General features: G+C 39.2%; 1 protein-coding gene across 2 annotated transcripts in view; it reads left to right on the forward strand.

Annotated features, from left to right (window-relative positions):
- The window catches only part of Dnajc13 (DnaJ heat shock protein family (Hsp40) member C13), a 116,104-nt gene that overhangs the window by 60,223 nt on the left and 39,808 nt on the right, over positions 1-16,073 (forward strand). For both annotated transcript variants that reach the window (XR_012909962.1, XM_075964807.1), the window contains exons 23-32: positions 1,103-1,206; positions 1,291-1,450; positions 2,752-2,814; positions 3,455-3,556; positions 5,714-5,818; positions 6,868-7,070; positions 8,136-8,220; positions 11,753-11,907; positions 12,400-12,445; positions 14,669-14,823. Coding sequence is in view for 1 of the 2 variants with exons in the window: in XM_075964807.1 (XP_075820922.1) it covers positions 1,103-1,206; positions 1,291-1,450; positions 2,752-2,814; positions 3,455-3,556; positions 5,714-5,818; positions 6,868-7,070; positions 8,136-8,220; positions 11,753-11,907; positions 12,400-12,445; positions 14,669-14,823 (1,178 nt within the window). In the remaining variant the exon portion in view is untranslated. The remainder of the gene's footprint in view (positions 1-1,102; positions 1,207-1,290; positions 1,451-2,751; positions 2,815-3,454; positions 3,557-5,713; positions 5,819-6,867; positions 7,071-8,135; positions 8,221-11,752; positions 11,908-12,399; positions 12,446-14,668; positions 14,824-16,073) is intronic.

Raw genomic sequence — 16,073 nt, forward strand, 5'->3', positions numbered from 1 at the left:
CTCTGCCTCTAAGAAATCTTTTTTGAAAGCCTTTTAATTTGTTTTCTCATCTCCTTCTTCAATGCCGTCATCTGATGGGCTTTCCCTGTCTATGCTGTTAAAGCTTAGTCCCCTTTGTACGTAGGCATGTGTTCCTTTGCATTCCCTTTCCTTTCCACTTTCCTACTTCACTCTTTAGCACTTACTAGCACCCATTCAATTTTTCAGAGATACCTAAGATACATTTTTATTCTTTCAGAACTTCATGCATGCATACAATATTTTTGGATCCTATTCATTACAGTTCCTCCTCCAACTCCTCCCAGATGTGCTTCCACATCCCCCTTACAACTTCCTATCCTCTTTACTTATTTTTTAATAACCAACAACTGTCCAGTTAGTGCTGCCCGTCTATGCATAGATGTAGGTTTATCTACTGGAGCATGGTCAGTCTTCTGGGGGCCACACTACTAGAGAAGCTGGTTTTCCCTCTCCTGGCAGCCATCAGCTGTCAATAGCAGTTAGGTAGGGCTCGTGCACCTCCCTAATCATGCTGTCTGGTGACTGGCTTGTCTTGTGCAGCAGCCACAGCCATGGTGAGTGTGTGAGTGTAGTGGTCCTGTCAGGCTCAGAGGTCACGGTTTTGTTCTGGTCCTCCCCAACCTCTGGCTCTCACCATCTTTCTCCTTCCTTTTCCTCAATGCTCAGATCCCACAGCTCTCTGGACAGCCAGTCTAGACAAGATGGCAAATTCTTCAAGATGGAAAGCTGTAGGGGTACACACAGTGATGACCTCTAGCCTTCACATACGCATGCATGTGTACACACACACACACACACACACACACACACACACACACACACAGTGTATTACCTGGTATTTTAAGGAATGATAAACTCAGCCAGGGATGGTGGCACATGCCTTTAGTCCTGCACATGGGAGGCAGAGGCAGGCGGATCTCTATGAGAGCAACCCCAGCCTGGTCTACAGAGTGAGTTCCAGGACAGCCAGGGCTACACAGAGAAACTTTGTTTCAGAAAGCAAACAAAAAGAAAAAGTTAAATTCTAAATAAGAAAAAAATCTATTATAGACTAAAATTGTGTTTATATTTGTTAATAAAGGTTAAGTATGAGTGCCTGGCAGAGGAAATCAAAATAGGAGATTATTACTTAAGATTGCTGTTGGAAGAAGATGAGAATGAAGAAAGCGGATCGATAAAGAGATCGTGAGTCCTATCTTTAAATCTCTTTAGGTTTGTTGTCACTATTTGTTTCTTGGTTATTTCTACTGAACCTCTTTTTAAATCTAGGTATGAATTTTTCAATGAGCTCTATCATCGCTTCCTGCTCACCCCAAAAGTAAACATGAAGTGTTTGTGTTTACAAGCCCTTGCGATTGTTTACGGCAGATGCCATGAAGAAATAGGGCCCTTCACAGATACAAGATACATCATTGGGATGTTAGAAAGGGTAAGGACACCATAAAGGAAGACCACTGTGTTTAGTGTCAAAACTAATTTGATCCTATCATAGTGACTTTCTACATGAGTTTTTCTTTAGTTGCTGTTATACTTGCTTAAGTTTAAGACGAAGGCATAAGCATATAGCAGATGAATTAAAATTTGTCCATGCCAGTTTGTTCCATGCCCATTTGTTTTTCCAGCTTTTTATTTTGAGCAGCTTTGGTGGCTAACTCACTGTCTTGAAGTATGGTGAGCTCATCATGTATATACAAGAAATAGTAACTTGTAGACTTGTGTGTATCCTTGGGTTTTCACTTTTGAAAAAAACCATAAATGCTTCTGACTTGTTAAATTTTAAAGTGTGAAGATAGTGAAGTTTCTTAGAAGATCCATGATTTTAAACAGGAAATAAGTCAGCATGCATTTTATTTTATGTAGTTTGCATTGGCACTCAAGCATGGGGTGTTTGTTAATTTGCTTGCTAGGCAGTGGATTTGACTGTGATCTATTTGATGCAGAGTTTGTCCTTCACTCTTGAATTAGTCTTTATGTTCCTATATTTTTAACCATTTAAATATTAGCAAGTTGCATGGAAGAGAACCATTTTACCAGTTTTCAGAATGCCCATCCATGCTTGTTCCAGTTGTCAACTCTGAGCCATTGCTTTTGGGAAAGTTTATGCAGCAAGCAGCACAGCCAGGATGAAACCCTGTTGCTTGCTATTAACTGAGCAACAGCATTGAGTCCTTTGATATTTTTTATTTGGAGGTGGAGCAGGGAGTGTTAGGATTTTTCTAAGTGGCCTAGGCTGCCTACAAACTCAGTGTTTAGCTCTGGCTGGCTTTGAACTTGCAATCCTTTTATCTCAGTTTCCCAAATGCTAGGATTAGAGCATGTACCACCATGCCTGCTTTGCGTAGAGTCCTAAGTGCTCTTCCAGAGAACTGGAGAACTTAGAACATACTGTTTGTGTTTTAATAAACAAGTATGTTTTTTCTTCTCACTTATGTTCATTTTAATGAAACACCAAACTTTTCCAAGTCAAAGGGTTTCACTTAGCTTTACCTTTCATGTCTTTTTAAAGCTAATATATTAGTTTGTATGACTCAATAATATCTTCCATTTTAGGAAATTAAATAAGTTCTATAAAATTGCATAAAATGTAGGAATTGCAGTAATTGGCAGACAGACACCTGTCTCTTAATGTTTCAAAGATGACATTTTCTTATGAGTTGTCAGTTGATCTTTTGAAACTGTCTCATGAATATTTTATCCACTGTTGACTAAATTGTCGTTTATTTCATTAAGTGCACTGATAAACTTGAACGGGATAGACTGATCCTCTTCCTGAACAAGCTGATCCTTAATAAGGTACAGTATTCTGTATAAATACACTGTCGTTTCCAAGTCATGTGTCCAAGCACAGCTAACCTGTCAGTCAAGTCATCCAAAGACCGTTCTTTTCTTCTTTAGATGAAAAAACTGAGTGCTTTGGGTTTATAGTGGGGAAAGGTTTTTGGTTTTGGTTTTTTGTTTTGTTTTGTTTTGTTTTTGCCAATTTTCCTGAGTAGCCTGCCCTAGTGCTAAATGAAACCCCTTCCTTTACATTACAGAAACAGAGGGAGGTGCTGAAGGGTGGCTCAGAGGTAGAGCACTTGCAGAGTGTGTGTATGGCACCACATTAATGGGAACATTAAAAATTTTTAATGTAATATTTTACTTTTGTTATTGGATAGCCTGTTTATTGATCAGCAGGATAATTGTGGGATTAGAGTTTATCGTGCTGTTTTGTTTTTCTTGGGGAAGAGGGGTGCTTAACTCGGACCATATTTAAGTGAAAATTCTAAATGATCTTTTTATAGTATAATTTTGTGCTTTTAGCCCTAAAACACCAAGTAAGCATAGTTGCAAGCCAGTCATGTCTGAAGAAATCCCATATGTGCTAGCAGCACTAGAGAGTGTGCTGAGTTACAACACTGTTCAATTATGCAAAAATGTTTTCTTATTTTAGAAAAACGTTAAAGATCTCATGGACTCAAATGGCATTAGAATTCTTGTGGACTTGCTTACCCTTGCACATCTTCACGTGAGCCGGGCAACAGTTCCCCTGCAAGTATGTTTGCTTTCTAACTCCTGCAAGCTTTGTGTTCTTTGGATACTGTAACATGAACGGTCCAGGCCTGCTTGTTTGTGTTTTCTGTCCCCCCACCAGGTCCCCCAGATGTTTAGCCCAAAGAAAATCACACATAGGTCAACATAAATTATAAGCTGATTGGCCCATTAGCTCTAGCATTTCACTTGCTAACTCTCACATCTTGATTAACCCATTTTTCTGATCTATGTTAGCCATGTGGCTCAGTACCTTTTTTTTAGCTGGCAGCTCACATCCTGCTGCTTCAGTGGTCTGGGCAGGAGTAGGAGGAATCAACTTCCTCCTTCCCAGAATTCTCCTGTTCTCATTACATCATTTCTATTTCCTGTCTGGTTTTCCCACCTATATTTACTGCCTGGCCAATCAGTGTTTATTTATAACATGATTGACAGAATACAGACAATTCTCCCGCAGATACAATTTTAGAATCACAGGGGTCACTGAAATCTGCATTTGGGTCATGTACATGGCTGGCAAAACATTTCTCTAATAATTACAATAGTGCCAATGCAGGGAGATTAATGCATGCCAAAAAAGAATCATTACCACCAGAATCAGTTTTATTTTCTGATGCCATTTGTCTTTTATGGTCAAGGAACTGTATCTCTACTATGGCTTGTTTTTGATGCGGTGTGACCGTTCAGTTAATTTCATTGGATATGTAACTAGAACATTCAGCATTGGCAAGAACCAAGAATATGTTTTGTCCTAAGGCCACCGCAGGTGTTATTCAAATCATCATATAACAAGACAAAGCCACCAGGCCTTCCCTGGTGCTTGATTCAAAGGGAGATCTGTATTTTAGCTTATTTGATGTTTTTTAAGTTTTTAGATACAATTTAAATTTTTTTTTCTGGCTCAAGATGCTTTAATTATGACAAAAGGCCTTTAAGTATTTTAGAATGGTTGTTTTCTAGTTTTAGATCTGAATAATAATACAGTGCTTATAAAGTACCATTGCGGTACACCAGGTACTGTTCTGGAGTACATTTGCACCCTAAACCCTTAGTGGCCTGTGTGGCGGTTTTCATTTCCCCATTTGCAGCACCAGAGGAGCAGAGGGACTGGGTACATGCCCTGGTCACCTGTAAGCTCGAGCTCAGACCCAGAATTAGGAAGCCTGGTGCTCTTAGCCATTCTGCTCTATTTACAGTTCGACTTTAACTGAAAGCTGATCACTACAGGGGTATTTAGAAACCATGATACACCAAAACTTAATAACATAAAACTCTTTCTTTCAAAACCATTGATTAAGAAAACTATAAGAACTATCTGTGTTGATAAAAGAGAAAAATATTACAAATCTAATTTTTCTAATCTTCGTTAGCTTTGTCTGTGATTCTGGAAATTGGCAACAGTCTGAGTCCACAATAGTTCATGTTGCTCTGTCTCCACTAGGCATCTTATATTCATAGTCAGAGAAGGAAGTGGCATGTAGAAGACAGAGTAGGTAAGGTACAAGGAGTTGATTGCTGCCCACTTCTGCCCTACCTGAACATGTTTGAGCAGTTGGCTGCCTGTGGCTGGCTAAAGCTAAGCCTCAGCTTCTGTTACAGAAGTAGATTAGGAAATGGTTCGTTTGCTAGCTTACGGCTCAGAGAGAGGTTTCAGGCAAAACCTAAGTGTGTGCAACAGCAGCAGCAGCTCAAGGCCACACCTCACTAATTTTTACATCATGAGGAAGGACAGAAAATCTTTAACCTGCTGAAACCTATGCTGGCATTTCGACTCTGATCTAACTGCTTACTGAAGTACAGTTTCCCTTCCCCAGAACCTTAATATGTTGAGCATTATGACTTCAGATTAATAATATTTGTTTATTATATAATTACTTATAGTAATTTTTGCTACTGAAACTTTAGTGCCATAAGAATTTATTAATGGCCACAGGAAATACAGGTGTTCTTAAATTTAGACAGATGAGGGAATTTAGGAACAAACTTACATATATTAACAAAGAAATATCTTTCTTTGGCTGTTCCTTAGGCATTTAATCCTATTTCTGAAAGAATTTAAAAGAAAAAGTTTCAGACCAAAATTTGGTACTGAATAAATTGTTTATGGCACCTGCCCCTCAGATTTCTGTCTTGCAAATAACCGAAATCTCTTTTAACATAGAGCAATGTGATTGAAGCCTCTCCAGATATGAAGAGAGAGAGTGAGAAGGAATGGTATTTTGGCAATGCAGACAAAGAAAGGAGTGGTCCGTATGGATTTCACGAGGTGTGTGCTGTGTAGGAACTTCCCGTCATCTCTACTTTGTTGATGTTTCTTTGTGGAAAGAGTCTTCCTGCTTTTACCATGTAGCCTGGACTGACAGATGCTGACAGCACAGGTGTGCAGCATCATGCCTGGCAGGTCTTTGCCTTCTTATGCCCTCTTTTTTAGTATTCATTTAAATGTTCAGTATTTCCTTCTAGATACAATTTTATGTATGCATGTATGTGTCTGTAAATGTCTGCCACATGTGTGCAAGAGCCCAAGCAGACCTGAATAGGGCATCAAATGCCCCAAAACTGGAGGGACATGTGGCCATGAGCCACCTAACATGGGTGCTGGGAACTGAATTCAGGTCCTCTGGCTGAGCAGGAAGTACTCTTATCTTCAGAGCCAGCTCAAGAAGTTTAGTATCATTAAACTCATTTCTGTGTTTAGCACCTAAATCATACAGCTCCGTTTCCTTCTAAAGTATTAGGCGACTTGAAGTTCCAGAGATGTACTTATGTGTACAAAACTATGGTTCAAATCTTTCAAGGCTGTTCTTACAGGAGTATCACTCAAACAGTAGCATTGATTTTTTTTCAATGAATTTTTATACAGTAACTATTACTATCTTAACTATATATTATACAGTGCTTCACATGGTATAAGCATTGAATAGTACATGCTCATTCTGGAAGCCAAGAGTATCCCCCTTCACCAAGTATTTGGTGCTGTCCTCCTATCCCCCTCAGTCTCGTCAGAATGAGGGACCAAGCCTTCTCATACATAATTTGGTTTCTGGCCACTTTGCTTATCATTTGTGCACTTTACCATGTTCTGCGTACTTTTCTGTGGGCCAGATAGATGGTTATGCTTACCTCGTCAGTCAGATTTGGGTTCCTAAAATGCTGTTGGCACGATCTCACGTATTCGTGGTATATTTGCCATATTGGCACATCACTGTCTCATAGTGGATTGTTGTTTTTTATGTATTGTACTGATGTAGAAAACATTAGCAAACATTTGATTTGATTTTGTGTTTGTAATAATGATGCCTTCAATCAATTAAGATGCAAGAATTATGGGCCAAAGGAATGTTGAATGCAAAAACCAGATGTTGGGCTCAAGGCATGGATGGATGGCGACCTCTCCAGGCGATACCTCAGCTTAAGTGGTGCCTATTAGCCAGTGGGCAGGCTGTTCTGAATGAAACTGACCTTGCTACCTTAATACTGAACATGTTGATCACAATGTGTGGATATTTTCCAAGCAGGTACAATGTCATTAATGTTTTCATGACTAGCAGGGACTATCAGACATCCTGATTTCTCCATTGTGTGGATATGTCCTCTGTAATGTTATAGGATTACTCTGGCAGTTTAAAACAAGGGTGTCCTATATGTGGCTTGGAATAGTGCTTCCTTGACCTTTAAACTTTCTGAAACAGTTAAAAAGAAATAATTTGCAAGTTATATTGATGTGGTAACTGAAAACAACTTTTTCTGGGGGATTTCAAGTAGTTTTACATAAATTGATATCAGTTGAACTCTAGCATTGGTAACAACCATAATATTTATATGGATTAGATAGGAATGTTTGGAAATAGATATCTTTAGCCCATGTCCGTATTGAGTACCAGCTCTTGATCTGCCTGGCTAGCCAGACCTGCTGTTAAAGATGGGATAATTGACAGCTCACCCCACAGGACCATTACAAGCAAGGATTTGCTTCCTGTAACAATCACATATGTAACCTTTACCTGGAATATTTCAGTCTCCATAAAATATTTGCACACACATCATTTTGTTTTTGTGCTGTTCTAAAGATAGATAACCTGATAGAAATGACTAAGAAATACATATCTTAACACTGTCTTTATCTCATAGTTCTCTTTAAAAATCAGGTTAGACTCAAAACCATACAATTAGCATTTAGAAATGGTAATGCAGTAATTAAAGCTGTATTTGAAAAGTACTGGCCATTGTTAAACTAAGGTTCAAGTTTATTTGACAGCTTGATATAGGGCCTTTGTGGGGGGATTGTCCACAGACAGTGTGTTAGACAACAGAAAGTTTAATCAATTAAATAATAAATAAGAGTCTTTGGCTCTTCTAGGGTACTGTTTTTCAAGGAAATCTTATGGAAGGAAATGAAGTCATATTAAACAGCCAGTAGATTTAAACCAAATACCTAATCATGTTCCCAGCTGTATGAGAGCTTAGTCTTCATTTACAAAAGAGGAAGGTAACTTGCTTCATGCCTAGTAGAATGTCATATGCTCTGAACATACAAATTCCAATCAATATATTAAATGTTGACCTTAGAAAATATTTTCTAGGGATCAGGACAATGCCATCATTCGTCCTTTGCCCCGAGTGAAGCGACTGCTGTCAGACAGCACCTGCCTTCCCCATGTCATCCAGGTGGGTCACTTCTAGTCACCAAACTAGACACTGTTTTAAAGATTTCATAAAGATGAACCCTAAGTTATATTTACTTCATATATACTTTTTTAAAAAATTTAATTTTTTGTGTGTGTGTATGGTGTTTTGCCTTAATGTATATTTGTGCATAATGTATATTCCATGTGCATGCCTAGTTCCCCTAGAAGCCAGAAGAGGGTATCAGGACCTCTGGAATTGGAGTTTCAGCTGGTTGTGAACTGCCTTGTAGGTTTTAGAAACCAAATCCAGGTCCCCTACAAGAGCATTCAGTGCTCTTAACTGCTGAACCTATCTCTAGCCATAGTTCTACATTCTAAATTGAGTTGTTACTGGGGAAGGTATATCCAGGAACCTAAATGTATGATATTCTCAGATTCTAGAAAAATTCAAAAGGGATTTTATTTATTATCCATTCTTAAAAATACCATCACTTTGGGAATGGCAAGGGTGCACTCCTTGTGCTACAGATTGATGTGGGCCTATAGGCTTGCATGCACTAGCAGCTCACAGATAGGGGCACACTCATTTCTCTAACAGCAGACTCACTAGCATTCTCCTTGGATTTTGACTGTTTTCAGTTGAGGGTTTTTATGGATAATAACCACTTCAAAGCATAGAGTTGGATAAGTAGGTTATTGTAACATGAAGGGCCAGGCCTGCTTGTTTGTGTTTCTATCCCGCCCGGTACCCCACAACTGTTTAGCCCCAAAGAAAATCACACATAGGTCTCCATAAATTATAAGCTGATTGGCCCATTAGCTCTAGCTTCTCCCTGGCTAACTCTCACATCTTGATTAACCCATTTTTCTGATCTATGTTAGCCATGTGGCTCAGTACCTTTTTTCAGTGGGGCAGATCACATCCTGCTGCTTGGTGGTCTAGGCAGGAGTGGGAGGAATCAACTTCCTCCTTCCCAGAATTCTCCTCTTCTCATTACATCATTTCTACTTCCTATCTGGTTTTCCCACCTATATTTACTGCCTGGCCAATCAGTGTTTATTTATAATATGATTGACAGAATACAGATAATTCTCCCGCACCAGGTTATACTAAAATTTCTCTTCTTTTTCTGCATTATGCTGTTCTTTTGGAATTTCTAATACCTACAATTGAGACTAGCAATAAACCCAAATAAGTAGATTCCAGAGATTTTTAGGTAAACTTCTTCCTATCTATTTATTATTCTAACCTCCTAACTGTCTTCATTTTTCCATTAACTATACATTAGACCTTATGATCTGTGGCGATGATTTTTGTCATTTTAATTCAGAGTGACAGTTTATGTTTTAACATGTGTTGCTATCTAAAACCCATGGAAATCACTGATAGTACAAAGACTGCTGAATTGGCTTAAGAATTTTTGGGGTGGTTTAGTGCGCAGAGAATAGATGTTCTAGGTTTTCTCATACTGTGACAACTTGAAAATCTCTTATTGTTTGATTGATAATGTGAGGTAAAACTCAAATTCTGCTATTTTCCAATCCCTAATCTCAAGCTATAGCTGCCCTTAATGTTGGAGAAGATCCTACATGACTGTTATTCCTTTTTTTTCCTTCCTAAAACTTACCATAACATGCAGCAGTGTGAATGTCTTGTTAAACAGATAGGACATGAAGCAGAAGAAATTTGTGACACCAGCTTCAAAGACAAACAATTCTTCTTTGTCACTCCTAAATCTAGATTATTGGCTTGTCACAAAAACTCTTCATCTTCTCCCTGAGTCTCTTGGCCTGTCCCATGGGGACAATGCTTACAGCCTGCTCTGTGTGTTTTTGTTTTTACTAGTAGTAACTGACTCCAAATTTGGAATTTTTTGGAAGAAAGTATGTTGTAATAAGGAGTGGCAGCGGGGCTGCGTCCCCAACACCCCAGCCGCCTGCTTGGCTAGCTTATGCCCCGAAATAATTACACGGACACTGTATTCTTTTAATCACTGCTTGGCCCTTTAGCCCTAACCCTTACTGGCTAATTCTGATATCCCGATCAACCCATCTCTAACAATCTGTGAGCACCAGTCTTACCGGGAAGATTCTAGTTCAGAGCTTCATCGCGTGTGTCTGCAGGACACAACAGATAGTGACTGAACTGACTTTGAATTTTCCTGCTTTATGGAAATGTCTGCTGGATACCATGGGCCTGAAGGCTGAAGATGGATGCCCCAACGGTACAGAGGAACTTTGGGTGACTTTCCAGGCAGTGAGATGTCTCTGTCATTTCTAGAGTTTTAAAAGTTGCTTTTTTCTTGTTTGCTTAGGTAGTATTGTATCTTTCTGGAGTCTTTGATGGAGTTAAGAATAGTTAGTTATAGTTATAGTTTTCCTTAGTTATGATAAAGATTATTGTAACTTTTACTTGATAACTGTTTTGTTATATGTAATTTTGCTATGTTAAAGTTAAAGCCTTTTTTTTTTTGTTTAAACCGAAAAAGGGGAAATGATGGAGGAAGGTCATTGGCTAATAAAGGAACTGCCTTGGCCCATTTTATTGGTTAGGACATAGGTAGGTGGAGTAAACAGAACAGAATGCCGGGAGGAAGAGGAAGTGAGCTCAGACTCCACAGCTCTCCTCTTGGAGCAGATGCCTCAGAGAGACGCCATGCTCCCGGCTCCTGGGCAGACACACACGATGAAGCTCTGAACTAGAATCTTCCCGGTAAGACTGGTGCTCACAGATTGTTAGAGATGGGTTGATCGGGATATCAGAATTAGCCAGTAAGGGTTAGGGCTAAAGGGCCAAGCAGTGATTAAAAGAATACAGTGTCCGTGTAATTATTTCGGGGCATAAGCTAGCCAAGCAGGCGGCTGGGGTGTTGGGGACGCAGCCCCGCCGCCGCTTAATATTACTACAAAAGTATTTAAAGAAAATTGAAGTACCACCTTTATTATGTAAGCAATAAGTAAAACTTACTAAAGTGGGTTAGCACACATTTGTTCAGAGCAGGCTCTGCTCGGATCTGTATTAGCTTAGATGCAATCCGTGAGTTGAGGTGTCCCCTCAGTGTTTTAGAGCCTTAGGTCTCTCAGTGCCTTGTGGTCATCCCAGCCTCAGAGTTGCACTTGTAGCCCTGCTTTTCAGTGCCGTTCACTAGGGGCTGGTTTGTGTTCTACTCCTCAAGTATCCTTCAGGGTATTGTTCATATCAGCTTAACTGAAATTAATGCAGCACAGATGCACATATATGTGTGTACATGTGCACACTCACACATGCTCTCATATATGATCAAATGCATGTAGACAACACACACATACACATGCACTCTTATATGTGTGTGCATCAGAGACACTCTGAAACAAACAACTTTACCTATGACAGCGCAACAAAACTAGCTTTGTCCACATGGAGGCCTTTTCCCATCTCACTTCTATCAGTTCTAAACAGTGTTTTACCTTCTGCATTAAATGTAGAATGAATCCTTTTAAAGTTGGTTTTGCATCTGATACAACTTTATTGAATCCCATGGATGTAAGAAATGATAACCTCACCCAACAAAATATTTTGTTTACTTTTTCAGCTACTGCTGACCTTTGACCCTATCCTTGTTGAGAAGGTTGCTATCTTGTTACACCACATTATGCAAGATAATCCTCAGTTACCTCGCCTCTATCTCAGTGGAGTGTTTTTCTTCATCATGATGTACACAGGTTCCAACGTGCTTCCTGTTGCTCGGTAAGAACAAGAAAACACTCTGTCTTAAACTACCTGTTACATGTGTCACACTTGACAGGAACTTTTGCATCATTGATTTTTTTTCATTATAACAATTATCTAATTAGATGTCTAAAAATTTGGAAAGTAAAGGAGAATGTGGGGACTCAGAATTGTGCCAATTTACCAGAACTAGTATTTGAAATTTATTTTATTATATGTATACAGATACGTAATAGAAATGCATTTATCTGTGCATACAGTTTTATATTTAGCCATCTTAATGAATGTCTCTATTACTATGTAATCTTAATATAACTGTATTTCAAAATTATTATAGAACATTTCAGGTCTTTCCTTAATCAAATTAAGGAAATATGGATTGATGAGTTGACCTTTTAACTTCTTTTTTAACCTTTTTAAAATGCATTAATGATCCATTCTTTAAATACATAAAGTCACCAAAACCTAATCAGTTTCTCTATCTGAAAGACACTTTATTTTTCTTTCTAGGTTTTTGAAATATACTCATACCAAGCAGGCTTTCAAATCCGAGGAGGTAAGCACATTAACTGCCTTCACACAGACACCCAGTGATCTGTCTCCACACTCTCAGGTAGTTTTCAGAGTGTGTAAGGACTTGAAGGTCGGCATCACATAGTATTTCATTTACGTTCTTTGTAGTACCTACACATAAAAAGGCTAAGCAGATTTTGTAAATGAAAGTGTTGCCATTAAGTCTACATTGAAATCGCAACTATGATTCATCCCTTGATAGATTTTAGTATGTTACCTTCTTCATGTAGGAGTCAGATTAATAGCTTTTGTAGAGCTGATATTGTAATCTGATAATTCTTAAGATTCATTAAGACTAGAACTTCCTTGTGTTCAAATCCCAAGGCAGAAAAAATGGCAGGTTTCCTTTTTGAAGCTATACTGTCTTCACATGCTGTCATAGCATTCTTGCCCTTACATTCAGGAAAACTTGATGTTGACAAAAGATGGCATTTTAGGAAATTCATCAACCTGAAATTTTATTACCTATCAATATTTTACAGAGATACTTTGTTGTCAAAAAGTTTGTAGCAGGTGTTTCAAATTTGTTCCACTTTTGCTAGAACATTTAATTTTTTATTTTGCCCAAAGCAGACCATTGCTTAAGACCCTGAAGAGTATTACACCACTCTGACATCAGAAACTAGGCAGTAATGAAGGCTTCACAGAGCAGCCACTGAAGCCCTAAGCATAACGAGTTTGACTGGCACATTACGTGAACCAGGTGGTGCTAGCATTTTACAGGGTTTATAAGTAGAAAAGGCGAGGATAAAAAGCAGTATCTCTAGTGATCTTAATACAATATTAGTCTTTTGGGGCATCCTTTCTCCTTTACTTCTGTGCATCAATATGTAGGTAATTTCTTTAACAAAAAAAAAAAAAACTGGGCAAGGGGGGTTTGTGTGTGTGCTTTCCTGTGTACCTATAAGGAAGCCAGAGGTCAACTTGAGATGTCTGTCCAGTGTTTTACCTGGGCTGGCTGATCAGTGAGCTCTGGGATCTTCAGATCTGTCCTAGTGTCATCTCTCCCATCCGTGCACTGAAGTTACAGCAGGAGCTCTCAGCTTTGATGTGGGTTCTGGGGATCTAATTAGACCTTCTGAGATAGCTCCCCACACCCTGGAAACTTCTATTTTAGAAATTATTTGCCCTAAGTATTTTGAATAATTGCAGCAAAATTCTATATGTAGGAAGTCCCAAATAATAGAACTCTAGGAAGCTGAACAGCAGATTTTTCACCCAGCAGTTTAACAAGTAAATTTATCACTGTTGTTGGCAAAAAGTCTGAAAATTCTCGTTTTGAATATGTTTCTTTTCCATCTGTAGTGCTGTCCTAGAGAAGCAAAACACATTAACTCACCTAGATGGGAGGAAGAGAAGCATTTGCATTCACTGGGATCAGATTTCAATCCGAAGAGAAATGAGTTTTAAAATATAGCTTCTTAAATTGTGAGCAGATTTGGACTTCTTGATCCAATTCATTGTAATTGCTTTAAATGAAATCTCCTTTCTTAAATTTTATGCCTCTTTAAGATCTTGATTTAAGGACTAGTGAGATGGCTTACAGGTAAAGTGCTTGCTACCAGATCTGGAGGTCTGAGTTGAGTCTCCAGGACTTACGTAGTGGAAGGTGAGAGCCTACTTCTACAAGTTATTCTTTGACTTCGGTGAGCATACCCCGGCAAGGGGAGCACACACACACACACGCACGCACAGAGTAAATAAATAACTTTCAAAGGAGCTAGACTTACTGGGTTTTGAAAACGGCAGGTATGGGTAGGAACTGTAGCGACTGGTAGAGTACAAGTAGGTAATGTCTTTATGGGTCCTCCTTGTTGTCTATCGTTGTTATTCATGGCCACAGGCTCATCATCCTTAGTCCTGTGTGGTGGAGCAGGTGACCCCTGAGAAGTCTAAGACGGCTGCAAAGCTGGTGGCTGTTGCTTCTGCCTTTGACTTCACATTTTGCTGTGTTCCTCCAACCCCCTACAGCACAGAAGTGCTTTGTTCTGGTTGTGTTTGTTTGTTTTTGAGGCAAGGTCTCTCTGCCTAGTCCTGCTGTCTGCCCTTGAACTCACAGAGATGCTGGGATTAAAGATGTGCACCACCACACTTGGCCTTGTGCTCTTATCTTGAAATGCTCTAATTATTCATTTATCAAAATTTTAAAGGTGATTGTTATTGTTTCTAACTACATTTTGTCCATTTTTGTTGTTTTTATTTTAAGACTAAAGGACAGGATATTTTTCAGAGAAGTATACTTGGACATATCCTACCTGAAGCAATGGTTTGCTACCTAGAAAATTATGAACCTGAGAAGTTTTCTGAGATTTTCCTAGGTGAATTTGACACTCCAGAAGCAATCTGGAGCAGCGAAATGAGGTGAATAACCTGGGCTTGTGTTTATGCTTTGAATGTTTGTTGCTGATCACCTGGCTTGATTTCAATTGCAAGAAGCGTTCTTATAGTTCCTGTATGTTCCAGATCAACTGATAGGTTTTGACAAGACCTGAAGCCTCTTCTGTTCTCCTAGAAATTGATAAATTACTGTTAATATAACTTTTATATAAGAGTGTTACCTGTTACCACTAATGGCAATACAGTCAAGACACAACTTCTGGATTCTTGGGAGTAGGCCTGCACTCCACAAACTATGCCCACATAAAATGAATCAGACTAGAGATGCCCACAAGAGTTTTGATGAACATTTCCTAGCTGTCTTAAGGTTTTATTGCTGTGAAGAGATACCATGACCACAGAAAACATTTAATTGAGGCTAGCTTACAGTTTCAGAGATCTAGTTCGTTATGTCATGGCAGGAAGCATGGGGGCATACTGGCAGACATGGTGCTAAAGAAGGAGCTAAGAGTTCTACATCTTCATCTGCAGGCAGCAGAAGGAGACTGTGTGCCATACTGGGCATAGCTTGAGCTTGAGACCTCAAAACCTGCTTCTACAGTACACACTGCTTCCAACAAGGCCACACCTCCCAATAGTGCTGCTTCCTATGGGCCTACAGGGGCCATTTTATTTCAAACCCACCACCTTAGCCAACAGGTTTTGACATTACAAGGAAAGCATGGGAGAGACCCAGAAACACATGGCAGTGTACACTGTGCACTTCACCTGTTCCTGGGAGACATGGCTGCCTCTGTGAAACTCTCAGCTCTCTTAACTACATGACATTTGGTCTTTACACCACCCAGTTCTCAGGCCAACTTTACATTCTCCATGCCCCCTATTTATTATCATTGGATTTTGGGGGTAGGTTGACCTTTATACTTGTTTTATGCTGGCCACCATGTTTAATGGTTACATTCTGTGTCTCAGTCATATTTCTGTTGAGAGAAATATGTAGGAATACAAATAAATTAGAAATAGTTTTTGTGTGTAATATTTTTCTTCTTTAATTGTCCTGAGTGCCTCTCTCAAAAAGATTTTTCTTACCACATTGAATTCTGCTTTGCTTAGGGCCCGAAAAAGACCAGTGCCTGTAATGAGCTTTTTGGGCGGTAAGAAGTCTTAGTGTCTGGCTATCCTGCTACCTGATACACGTGCAAACCCCATGACTCTGTAAGGGCTAGGTTTTTAGTAGGAATGACTGAGCCGATCTGCGTTTGTCTTCGGTCCTT

Source organism: Microtus pennsylvanicus, chromosome 3 (assembly GCF_037038515.1).
Source record: "Microtus pennsylvanicus isolate mMicPen1 chromosome 3, mMicPen1.hap1, whole genome shotgun sequence".
Taxonomy (NCBI): Eukaryota; Metazoa; Chordata; class Mammalia; order Rodentia; family Cricetidae; genus Microtus; species Microtus pennsylvanicus.